Source organism: Ceratosolen solmsi, unplaced genomic scaffold (assembly GCF_000503995.2).
Source record: "Ceratosolen solmsi marchali unplaced genomic scaffold, CerSol_1.0 scaffold19, whole genome shotgun sequence".
Classification (NCBI taxonomy): domain Eukaryota; kingdom Metazoa; phylum Arthropoda; class Insecta; order Hymenoptera; family Agaonidae; genus Ceratosolen; species Ceratosolen solmsi.
In genome coordinates, this window is record NW_011948443.1 from 929,161 (window position 1) to 943,140 (window position 13,980).

Below are 13,980 nucleotides of genomic sequence, written 5' to 3' on the forward strand. Positions count from 1 at the left end.
GCTCTCTCGAACTGATCCCTCGACATCGTACAGGCCCGCTAGCACAAACAGGGCACACTTACGCTCTCTCGAACCAACCGCTCGACATCGTACAGGCCCGCTAGAACAAACAGGGCACACTAGCGCATTCCGAAGAACACTTCGGAACCGTGCAGGCCTTGAACAGCTGACTCAAGAGTCACTGTGGTTCACACACATTGGTTACACATGACCAACACAGATCGACTAATAGACTCTATAAATACAGATTATAAAATCCTTCACGAATTAGAAATCTTACCTTTAATTTTTTTTACCTGTGACTAGATTCTACTGCTGTCCCTTGTACATAATCAAAGACATAATCGATTACATAATAAATTCCATTTAAGATCTAACACCACATCAAGTATATTAAATATATATTAATAATATATTATATATATTATTCATCAATCAAGCATACTTGATTCAACTACCATCTTCTCATGCTGCCTCACAAGCATGATTGACTGACGACATCAGCTGACATTGACAACATCAGCATAACCTCAAAGCAACACTGTAATATCTGTAGAAGCCTTCATAGCATAAGAATCACAAGAACACATCATTTGAATAATCCAACAGAATTATTTATTTCTACACAACAGTGCAATATTATTATAATTGTTTACAATCATAAACCTTGTTTTTAATAAATATATTATATTTTTCAGCCTTGTCTGTTATTGATTTCCTTTAAAATTATCCTGCCGAGAGACTAATCCACTGAACTATTGAATTGGTAATTCGAGCCATAAGCTAACCCTTTAAAATCGAACACCCATTGAAAAATCAGTTTAAATAATTTTGTACTTTTTTAAATAAAATTTAACGATATTAAAACTGTTTGAAATATTAGTTAAATAATATTTGGAAGATACATTATATATAATAGGATATTCTACTTACACCATAAAAGTTTATATTAGTTATTCAAAAATGCGCAGGCTTACATTACGTTTTCTTGTACATATAATATAATATAAATAAATTATTGGATAACTATTAGCTGAATTTTTGATATAATTAATATAGATACAGTCAATATTTTGTAACAATATATAACTCGTAGAGTGAATAAACTAATCTTGCTGTATACTATTAATTTTAATGTAATTTTAATGTGTACATTTAGGACACATATTTTTAAAGAAAATAAAACATATTGTTTAATAATGAAATATCCAAATTTTTAAAGTAATTGCTAGTAAATATTACAAATAACTATAATAAAAACTTTGAACAAAATAAATAGTAAAAAATTTTAAACCTAATATTTTTATTATAAAAATAATTTAATGGAATATTTAATAGGCATAATTTGATGGAACAAAAGCCGAATGTTTTTCAAACACTCCAAGTGCTCGAATATATTATAGAAAAAAATAAACTATCGATTATTGTAGTAATATTCAGTGATCTAGGAAGTTTTTTTATGAAATTTTTTTATGAATAAATTTAATGTTAATTTTTATAAAAATAATAATAAATAAAACGTAAAATAAAAGGATAAAGATTTAAAGATAGTGTAGTAGTTGCTTTATGAAAATATAGTTCTTAACATACTATAATTATCATTATAAATATTATGTAGTGTAGTTATGATACGGAGAAACCTCTTATATGAAGTAACATTATAACCAGAGTGCAATAATAAAGTTATTTTTTCAATAAATAAAAATAATATATTCAATTACGTCATAGTTAAGTATTTAAAGTAATGTCAAATTATTATAAATTGTATTTATAACTAACCTTTATATGTCGGCAATGATGTTCATTTTTTATTATACTGATTGTCCAATTCAATATATGTTTATTTTCAAATTCAAGAAAAAATAGGCGAGGATTTTTTTTCTTTTTATCATCTAATAATAGATGGACTATAAAATTATGCTGAGACCAGGATCCTAATCCTGTATACATACAACAGATTTTTAACTCCGAACAAGCCACAGCTGAACCATCAGATAAAGTGCAGGTTTTATTGTGTATATTAATGGATTTTGATAAGAAGTTTATTTCTGAATACATGCTAATGACAGGTCGTGATCGAAAGTAAGTAACCGTATTAGATTCATAAGCACCAACAACTATATCTGGATAATTGTTTCCATCTAAATCTAAACCGCCACTAACAGACCATCCGAATGTTCGTATAGGTTTTTCAAGATTTTCGGAATATATAACTTGAGAATATTTGCTTTCGACTCCTTCTTTGGTGCCATGATAAATATATATTGCACCGCGATTTTCGATTCCTCCATAAGGTTCACCAACTACAAAATCTCCGAAACCATCAAGGTTTATATCGCCTAAAGATGCTACAGATAATCCAAATTGACCTCTATTATTCTCACCATTTCTGAAAATTTGTTTAATTCACAATTTTTCTCATTATTTTATAATATTTATATTTACAGTCTTTCTATTAGTTAATATTTACGTAATATTTAATTGTTTCTTTTATTTAATTGTATTTCATTAAAAATTCAACATGAGATATAATTTCAGTTACAATTTATATTGATCGAGCTGTGTTTGGAATTCCATCCACTAAAATGATGGCGGATCATGGTGGATGGATTAGACCGTACCGCCGGTTTAATGGTGATGGCGGGAGGGGGGGGTACATCAGGTTAACACATCAATTCAGTGTAAACGCAATTGGTTTTAGTGTCTTTTCTTTAAGGTTTTGTTACATAGGTTGTTGTTGTTACCGATCGTGATGAGAATTGTTGAGTTCGTCGTGAATTGACAGTTGACCATAAAATAAAGAACGTCGTCTGGGAGTGCAAGGCTAGGACTGTGTTGGTAATATTGGGTACGCGTTTTAAGTTCTTATTTATGGGCGTAAATCGCAAGAGTCGCGAATCCATGGGCGCATTATTCGTCGATTGCTCATGGTGAATCTCAAGAAATGAATTGGTGGGGAATGTTAAACATTATCGACGCTCTCTTCAGTGGTCTGACAAGAATCAAGTTACCGAGACCTGACCGATAGTGTAGGCGCTGAGCTGCACGAATAATAGTATGTGATACACAAAAGTCGCTGAGTGCCAGTCTATGTCTGCCCTCAAGGCAGTCTCACTATAGTCATGTTGCGGAAGACGCACCGATAGCTGTCCCGAAATAGAAAATAAATAATGTAAATAAATGAGTATATCTTGCACGAATTCCCGTAGACAGACGTGTAGAACCTTTCATTATTGTGACTCCCACTAATTTCACTTTGATTTACTCTTGGAAACGCTGATGAATTCTCGGAAGTAGATTTAGTAGATTCGAGAATCTTCCTTTGTTGCTATGCGGATATAGCACGAGGCTTAAATTTCATCGAGAATTTTCGCATTGAATAATTCAAATATTACGCATTTTAAACATAAGCATAATGTAATGGAATCATATTATAATGAACAATAAATTTTTTATTATTGAGTAGTTCAATCCTGAACATTCTACTCGCAATCAGCACTGTAGTTGATGATTCCCGTCATTTTCTTGAATAGATAGGATTACCAGATTGTGAATTGCTCTGACTCTGGCGAGTGGCCACTTGCAGGGAAATTATTGTTCCTTTGTGATGGGGACCACTGAGCCAACATGGATATCATTACGTGAGTAGTGCCATTTTGAACTTGACAGTTTTTGTTGCAAGTAGTGTGTCGACCACTGTGACCAGAGTTGTTGTACACTTGCTTATCAGCTTCCAGCGGGTTGTTCCTGAAATTAACAAATCCTTTAGAGATGGTTCTGGGATAGTAGTAAGTGGGCTCCTGATTACGAATATCCGGAAAGTGCTGAATGGTCTTTGGAGTCATCGCGCATTGATTCTAATTGCCTTGTGTTGAGGATCGCGTCAATTTGTGCAAGCGTGTGGTGATTCCTTCAAATATCGTTGTTCCAATGGTGCGCCTTTTTGACAGCTTGATGACGGTGAGGGCAGCGCGATTAATTAACTGCCATTTTTTCTCACTGGGAAACCGCACGCCATGCGGCGGTTCTGTAGTTGAATCGGGTTTCCAGTCGTAGTTCGGCGTGTTCTCGCCTCCAAGATTCATGACATGTCTGCCACGCGTGATGAATGGCACAGTCAGGGGGAATCTTTCTCCCTAGTCATCCGCCAGTTACTTTAGTGTCCTGATTGCTATTAATGGAACAGATCTTGTGCCTTGGCTACAGTAGTCAAATGATTGACATTTCCTTTTGGTTGTCGATCCAATGGATTCTTTGTAGGTGCTAGTTGTCCTCATGATCTTGTATCTGCAAATGGCGATGTCGGTGGATTCCGATTACTGCGTCTGACATTACTTTCTTCTTTTTGAGATTGGCACCAGCGTGCTTGATGTCATTAAGACGATTGCATTATCTCTTCAGTTTGAGGATAGTGATGCCCTACACTTGTTCGGGTTGGACTCGAGTACTGTTCGTCATGTGGTGGTGTATAATGCTGCCCAGAACACTTGTTGCAATTTTTGGGTTTGGTGCACTCACAAGCGGAGTGGAGCGCTAAACAAGGTAGACGATAGTCGTTGCTTTTCCTTGAAAGTTTTCTCTCCGTGACTGACAATTGCTTAAATTTGAGGCATGCAGTCACAGAATGTTGGCAATACGTGCATATGGTAGTCCCTTGACGTGCTCATTAGCCTTGGAAAGTCATTGCAATAGGAGAATGGTATGTTCTCACTGATCCTTCTGTGGGTGGTTTGGTCTGGGTATGGCTTCCTATTGTAACAACTCGTTTTTTATTTTGTACCGCTCTCACTCTTGTCATTATAAATGTTCTTTAATTGCTGGAACTTGGGTTAGGTGTTGGATTCGCCTAGTCATTCTTCCCATTGTTTTTTTTATATGCTGAGTGAGTCTGCATTAGTTGATGAATACTTATGCAGTCCTAGGAGTTGCTTTCCAGTTCTAGTTGTTGTAGCCCCTTTAGTGGTTTTTTGCGTTACGAATGAGGTCTTCTAATAAATCAACATAATGTTTTACTCGTGTATTGGCACAGAGTTGATTCAGGCGGGATTGGCCGTACGATCGCGAATTTTCATACCACTTAGCCATCGGCTTTTCTTCGAGTAGTCCCACCTAGGGAAGCTATGACTGCACGTGCTCTTAAACACAAGGGGCTTCTATTTACAGTTTAGGCTCAAGACGGTATGGAATTGAAGGGGCGACGCAGACTAACAACTCCATGGGCCCGTACTGGCTGCTGGAGATACCGTGTGACCTGGAGGAAAGAGAGTCTTAGGCGATGTTGCTGTGCTTTGTTACTGTTCGAGAATGCGAGAACATTTTTTCCTTTTTTCTTTTGTTTGTGGGTGCAATAAAACCTCTGGCAAGTAATATCGTAACAGTTGTATTTGGATTTCAAACTTTGCTTGTTCAAATTTTCTCACGCATTAGTGTCATAAAACATCTAGAAAAACAATACCATAAACACGGAAAAACCTATAGTTTTGACATCTGCATTTTTGTTCCGTTCGGCTACTACATTAAACATGGCTGCATGCGGACCCTCCTTCCCCTTTCCGCTGTCAAGAAGTTGCTTGCTGTCACCAGATGTGTCAGCGAATGCCCCCCTCGCCGCGGCAGCGGCAATGAGAGATCTGCGCATCATGAAGACCCAGAAACGACTAGGCCCTTAATTAACTCCGTACCCAAAAGAGGCGCTGACCTCGCACTATAAGGGAGGAGTCTCTGATTGGACAGACAATAAGGGAAGGGGTTCAAGAAAATTTCATGGTCAGAAAATGTATTGAAGGGGCGCAATTTTCAATACTCATTTACTCTCGATACTTAACTCTCTAAACCCTTATCATTCGTGATTTTTAACTCGTTTCGAAGTGTCTCAGCTTTTGATATTTCTCTTTAGTAATACTCTCTCAATTTATTAACCCTTGAGACATTTCATACTCAGTGAAGTTTAGTGAAGGTCTATTTAGCACTATTGTCAGACCGACTTATACTTCATCGGATTGTCCATTAACACTGTTGCTGGAACAGTAGTTACCGCTTTGGAAGAACTATGACAGAAACCTGCATGTCCATAACGTAGTACAAGAAACTGTAGTTACCTGTTCCAAGGGAGCCACGACAATCCGCCTATCAGAGTCCGAAGACGAATCAACGATTAGTCTTTGTAAGTAGCATCGACTACAATAATTATACATATATTGAGATTCAGAATATTACATCGACAAGCACTAAGGACGAAGAAGCGACTCTTAAAACGACAGTGCGGAATAAATTCCAGTACGCGTCGTCAAGTTTCGCACTCGCCAAGGGCATCCCACTTCGTAACCATCACCTTAGTTCAAGTTCGGAAGCTTACGAAAGAAAGCAAAACCCAACGCAAGTGCAGACAATCCAGTTTCGCGCCACTTGCGATATCTTTCAATCATAAAGCCGCATTCATAACCTCAACCATACACGTGCTCATTCAAAAGGCGCTAGTGTCTATGAACGAAACTTCGCGCCATTCGCCATTCATATTCAATAATCAAGCTGCATAGATTATTGTACAGTTGTCTCCGCAACACATCACGTCAAACAAGAATTATGTTTTACAAGTAATAATAGTAATACTAGTCAATCTTGTCATTAATAAATAACAGAATAAAAAGCATATACTTCAGCCATATCTTTATTGTATTATTATAATATCCCTTCCACTTGTGACCTGTCATCGCTACCACACAACACCTGTGGTCTCCGAGTTGTCAACGGCATCAAATTGTATCCGTCGAACCGGCCTTGATAAAACAAGTCGGAACGTCGGGTGCATTTTGTACAGTTACTGAATATGCTTTCTTCAAGCTCAGTTGAGGAGTTTTCCCCCTTTCTTGCTGCCTTCAACATGAATGAGTAACAGTAAATTTACCAGTTGGCGATAACTGTAGAACGTCATCCGGGTGTGCCAGGTGAGTGGTCGTTTCGTGCTTTAGGCGCTTTTAATTGTACTAGTGTACCATAACAGTTATTATGGGAGCTACGTTCTATATATAAGGACTGTAACGTACTAGCGAAACATAACAGTAGCTGTCGGCGCTGTGATATACTAGCGAAACATAACAGTAGCTATGGAAGCTGAGCTCTCGCTGTTGGCGCCTTAATGTACTAGTGACACGTAACAGTAATTGTAATATGGTTGTAGCTAACAGACAGTATCGGCGCCTTATTAAGCTCGTCGACTCGTTTTTGCGCGTCTTGGATTTTATCGATGGATATATTTCAAATGGGACTTTGGAACTTCTTCCACTATCTTCTGACTTACTGTAATTTGACGGCGGTAGCGCTACGAGTCATGCGGTTTTCTGTTTCTGTAGTTATAGGTGCGTCAGAGCTCGTAGAGTTCTAGTAGTCCTTCTTCTCGTGGTTTGGCATTTTCTTGTTGATAAATATTCGGGATTGAAACAGTTGAAAGGGGAATTAAAAAGTGGGAGAAGTATAAACTCCCGGACATTATGTTAAAAACAAAACAATGTAGCGAATTCGAGAAATTTCCTACGCTGAAAACTCGAATATATGATTATAATTCGGCATAGTAACAGGCAGCGGTGCACTGCCGGCGTCATACCGTTTCTACGAAAATTATTTGAGCAGCGCTTGATGCGCAGCTCTTTTACTAGTTATAAATTACTTAGTCTCCATGATGGGCTCACTTTTCTTTCTTCAAGCTTCCAAACTACAGTCATCACTCACTGTAACTATACAAATTAATCATCAAGTAACAAGCAATCTAATAAACCAATAGCGACACCAAGACGATCAAAATACATTAAACTATATTTAAGAAGGGTTAGTGCAAGTATTATTTAAGAGTGAAATTAACAAAAGTATAACTCCAACGTATCTCTGATACGTTGAAGATAGATAAACTGCGGCGGCTCATCACGAACACTTAAATCAGCAACGGACTAAACTGCCGCGGCTCATCGCACACACTTAAATCAGCAACGGACTAAACTGCAGCGGTTCATCACGTACACACGTAAAATAATTGAAGAAACTTAATACATAAGTCACTCATACTCTTTATTAATACACTTCTGTAACCATTAACTATTATTACATTATTGTATTTAATAAAGGAAAGACAAAGATATACTAGATGTAGAATTGACTAATTGCATTTGCCTTTCCCACTTGCCAGCAACACCTCCACCTATCATCAACGAGAGGTTTTCAATCTGATCCCAGACAATTAATTAGTATCCCAGAGGAAGAACCAATTGACTACTTGTCAGCGAGATAATTCCTTGGTAAGAGTTGACGTTCGGCGATGTGGCGGAACAGATGTGATTATTGATAAATGTCGGTGATGGTAGTTTAAAACAGTAAAGGTTTTTAATGCAGTTCTCTTAGATAAATGACACGTCCTTCCATGTGTTAACACCGAGGTAATGCATTAGCTGTACTATCCGGCTCGAAGAATTATAATGTTTGGAACTCCATCCACCAATATGATGGCGGATCATGGTAAATGGATTAGACTGTACCACCGGTTTTATGGTGATGGGGGGGGGGCGAGAGGTTAATACATCAATTTAGTGTAAACGCAATTGGTTTTAATGTCTTTTATTTAAGGTTTTGTTACATAGGTTGTTACTGTTATCTATCGTATGAGTTCTTATTAATGGGAGAAAATCGCAAGATTCGCAAATCCATGGGCGCATTATTCGGCGATATCTCGTGTGGAGAGCATCGCAGAGTCCTGAATCCATGGACGCATTATTCGGCGATAGCTCGTGTGGAGAGCATCGCAGAGTCGCGAATCCATGGGCGCATTATTCGTCGATTGTTCGTGGTGAATCTCGAGAAACGAATTGGTGGGGAATGTTAAACATTATCGATGTTCTCTTCAGCGGTCTGACAAGAATCAAGTTGCCGAGACCTGACCGATAGTGTAGGCGCTGAGCTGCACGAATAATAGTATGTGATACAGAAAAGTTGCTGGAGATGCCAGTCTATGTCATTGCCCTCAAGGCAGTCTGACTATAGTCATGTTGCGGAGGACGCACCGATAGCTGGCCCGAAATAGAAAATAAATAATATAAATGAATGAGTATATCTTGCACGAATTCCTGTAGACAGACGCGTAGAACTTTTAACTATTGTGACTTTCACTAATTTCACTTTGATTTACTCAATCATGCTGATTTTCTTCGTTGCCTGTTGCTCCTTATATATGACTGCGTACATTTAGCGTTGCAATTCTTGGAAACGCTGAGTAATTCTCGGAAAGCAAGATTTAGTAGATTTGAGAATCTTTCTTTGTTGCTATGTGGATATAGCACGAGGCTTAAATTTCATCCAGAATTTTCGTATCGAAAAAATCAAATATTACGCATTTTAAACATAAGTATAATGTAATGGAATCATATTATAATGAACGATAAATTTTATACAATAAGAACGATAAATAATATTTTATAACAGAATATATAACTAAAATATAATAAATAACAAACCTAATATCATATTTATGATACTTAGTCAATCCTTTTCCTTGATAAAATATGTATATTCTTCCAGTTTCAATCTTAATTCCTGAAAATTCGGGTTGACTATAAAAAGGAGCGGTGATTATAAGATCGTCTCGATCATCGCCATCAATATCATTGACAGCTAAAGCATAACCAAAGTATGCACCCATTTGTTCTCCAGTTATATTTTGATGATTAAATAGCTGCGACGTAAAAAGCAATACCTACAAAATATTAATTATGTATTGTAATCTTTTTTGAATATTAAAATCATTTTAGAAACATGAAGAGTACCAAACATTGAAATAGTTACTTATAATATTTTTCAAATTTAAATTTATGTTATCGTATAATCTGAATTGTAAAGAATAAAGAGAAGTATTGAAAAAAGCATTCAAACAAAAATTTTTTTCCCTATATAATTTCCATTAACAATATAATATTAATACAAATCAGAAACAGAATTGTGAAAATGAAGATATAATAAGAATTCGCCTATAGTGTGAATTATAAACGTAAAGCCACTGCGATGAAACTATTTAACTGAACCTATTGAAATTCATGTTTTAATAGAATTGTATAAAAAAATATGGATCCGACTCATAATAAATAATATTGGTACGATATAAAAATTCTTAGTTCATCTTTAATATTTCTTAAATTTGTTCATTAACCATGAATTAAATTTAATATTTCATCTTTATTTGAGACATTTCACGTACCGATATTTCAATTTAGTTTATTTATTATGAGATATATAATATACGCTCCCACGCGTTTATATAATTAATTTTTTTAGTTAATGAAATTAATTGATTTGAATCTGACCAGTGTATTATTTGCCAAATTCAGAATTTTAGGTGCGTAACTTGTTATATTCCTATTAAATTAATGGTATTTGTTCGGAAAATAATCCCACAATTTGACTAGTCAGCCAAACGTGCAATAATTAACGTAGAACAATAAAACCCACTAGATGTTATGTGGGGTTGCCGGGCAAGTAAAGGGTAAATGCACTGACTAATAATTAACACATGTCTTTATTATTTCTATTTATTTGAATTGATTTACAAAAGGGTGAATTACAGACGAACTTTATATTTCTTGATAATCTTGTGGTGTTGAAATATATTTACTATGAATGAAGCAGGTTATAATCTATTGAATATTATCGCTAAGAGGTTATCATGATTGTAGTGCTCTGATCGAACACTGGAATGCTATTGTGTTTATCTTAATACGTGTGTAGTTGCCTTTAAATATCGGTCGTAAGAGAGCCGAGATGGAGGTTATGCGAAGCTGTGCGCCATCTGTGGCGGGAACAACTTGCAGTTGGAGGGATTGAGAAGCCAATGTGGCGTTTATAGCTGGTCTTGTTCAAGAGTATGTCCGGGAAGCTTCCGTAGTTGGACGTTAATCCGTCCGTCTTCTACATAAGCCGAGAAATCAAGAATGAGTACTAGCTGTAAGGACTTACTTGCAGTGTATCGTGATTTTCCAGTCTCTCTTCGATGGCTTGTTATTACGTTCCCTTGCAATGTTGCAACCCTTCAGTTCTTCCTTGTCTCCAAGTGAGACCACAAGTGGTCAGGTCCCACGCAATCCAGTCTTGATGAGATCAATTCAACTGTACACTAATTCACAATAGTGGAAAGAACTTATTATTAAAACTCAGCTAGCTAAACGACTCATCTCTCCGGTCCTCCTCCGTGAGAGTTGGTCGTGACTTATCCTTCACTGTAAGAAGTATTTGGAAAGAGTAAGTGAGGGTACATTACGTAGTCCCTTCTTAAAATGATTCACTGATCCCGCTCCACTTGGGATCCCTTCTTCCTTTATTAATTAACCAATCAGTGGTTGATCTTGGGTCGCACAATAGATTATGCACGCCTTCATTTCCACTTCCTTCCGGGCTCAGTTCCGAATTTGCTAATTGGGAAAGTGTCGGAAGGTGGCGAGCCTTTTCCATTGGTCACCTCTCTTTGGTTGCCTCATCCCTCTCTGGGACTTGGCTAGAAGAAGGGTCCGCTTGGGCGTGGTCAATTTTCCAATACGATCGACCAGATGTGGCATAGCCAAGAACAATGCAAGCATTGTCTTAAAGGCCGAGTGCGCACGTATGGTCATTGCATGTGTAGTACGTATGGGTTTTCGGTTGCAGTAAATATTTGTACTCAATGCTTCACGCATATCTGATATTCGTTTCGAATCTACTTTGGGGTTCTCCCGGCAGTAAACCCATTAGGTTCTACTGCACTGGGAGTATGAGCACGTTCCGCTAGAGTTTTCCAGATGTTTTATGACACTAGTACAAATAATTATGAGCAGGAAAGTTTTGAAGTCTTAAATACAATTTTCATGACATTACTTGTCAGATATTTTATTGCCTTATTAAACGGAGTCTCTTATTCTCAAACAAAGTTAAAAATTTGTATTTGAACAAACGCAAACAAACAAACAAACAAACAAACAAAAACACACGCGTACACACACACACACATACACACGCATATATATATATATATATAAATTATTTATTATCACTCCAATAATTCGCATAAGTCCGTGTATATGAAACATTGAGGTAAATACTATTGATTTTTATTAATTAATTTATACTTTAAATTGAATATAAAAAATAAATAATTTTTCGGGTCTCTTCATTAACTTTATTTCTGTATCACATTTCATAACTAATATTTAATAATTTCATTTTATACATAGAATTTTTTACAAGTACTGAGTTAAACGTAGTTTTATATGATTGTGAATACACATATTGAATATAAGTGTTAAGTAAATTCTTTTATATGCTGATTTCTTTGATGAAATTTTAGTTCATTAAAATTAGTATTACAGTTTTTGAATAATTTGTAGTTTAAACTTGTTTAAAATTCGAAATTTACTTAGTGAGATATACATGAGTTGAGTCAAATCTTCATAAAAAATAAGTATATTAATGCTCGTTATATTTTTCCTATTTTTTAGTTGCATTTAGTTGCAAATATTTCCTTTTTAATTGCAATAGATTTTTACTATGTCTGTTAACATTATTTATTTATATATAATTTACATTATTATTGCACATTAGTTACTTTTTCTTGTGTATAATGACGAGTTTTACATATTCTTCTCTTTCATAATTACATTATAAAAATTATTCCAACAGAATTCTAAGCTAATTCTAAAAGTAGAAAAGCTACTTATTATAAATTAATTATTAACAAATATAGAATAATTTTATGCATTGATTACTCTTTTCTATTGTATAGAAAATGCAAATTCCTCAAATACATAAATATTCAGGAATAAAATATAATATACTTAGGTGCTTATATCTACTTTTAAAATATATATTCTCTCTTACTGATACATCACATTTAATGTAATTACTGTTTTTCAGCAAAGTAGCAGGAATTTTACTGAATATAAGTAATTTACTTTATTACATATGATTTACCTACAATATATATTATCTAAAATAATATAAAAAATCGTAACATTTTCACCAATAACTGATTAGGTTATTAATTTATTATAAAAAATAATGTTTTACACCAGGTTATTCCGATATTGAATCAGTTTACAATATCATATAATAATAATAATAATATTAATAATAGGAACAAGAAGAATAAGAAAAATACTATAAGTAAAAATAATAATATATTTTTGGTGTTTTTAACCGTGAATAAATATAGTGAATAATAATTTAAATTAAAGTTATTAAAATGATGCTGCTGCTAATTGTTTATAATATTATTAATGAAAGGTAAATGTTTAAAGACGTTGATGTGTATATCGGGTGTTTCCAGGATCCATGGAGCACCGTACGATATAATACCAATTAGTTTCCCATTTTGGATCACTGGGCCTCCGCTATCACCCTGTATGTACGTGATACATTTTATTTATACATTTTGCACTTAACTATATCTATAAATTACGTCATAATTATATAAATTTAATAATAATTTAACTTTTAACGGCGTGTGTCATTCAGTTTTTACTGAATTACATCCGAATTAATCATAAAAATGTTTTTATTCTCAGGTATGATTAACTTATGTATTTTAAGCATTTTCTTAAATACTTACAGATAATGCACGACTCGAAATATCTTTTGTACATATACAATCGTCGAGAACTTTATAGGGAAATGTGTCCTGACAGTAAGTTGCATTCAGGACTTGAACCCTTGCTGATAATAAGTGATTTGTAAATTCTCCATCAGGATAAATATTCCTTCCCCAGCCATACAAATAAACATAACTATCTTGGACAACATTTTCTATTGGTAGATTAATTTTATTCTGTTGCCGGTTAAATGAAATAGTTCCAATCACCTAAAAAGAGAATAAGTATTTAATTCATAATTTAGTGTATAAAAATAGAAATTGTTTAAATTTAAATGTTTTAAGCAGTACAAAGTTATATATATATATATATATATATATATATATATATATAT

General features: G+C 34.9%; 1 protein-coding gene across 1 annotated transcript in view; it reads right to left on the reverse strand.

Annotated features, from left to right (window-relative positions):
- The window catches only part of LOC105365968 (integrin alpha-PS2-like), a 51,582-nt gene that overhangs the window by 15,605 nt on the left and 21,997 nt on the right, over positions 1 to 13,980 (reverse strand). Inside the window, exons 9-10 of the mRNA XM_011504267.1 lie at positions 9,495 to 9,733; positions 1,780 to 2,389 (exon numbers count right to left, since the gene is read on the reverse strand). Coding sequence (XP_011502569.1) covers positions 1,780 to 2,389; positions 9,495 to 9,733 — 849 coding nt within the window. The remainder of the gene's footprint in view (positions 1 to 1,779; positions 2,390 to 9,494; positions 9,734 to 13,980) is intronic.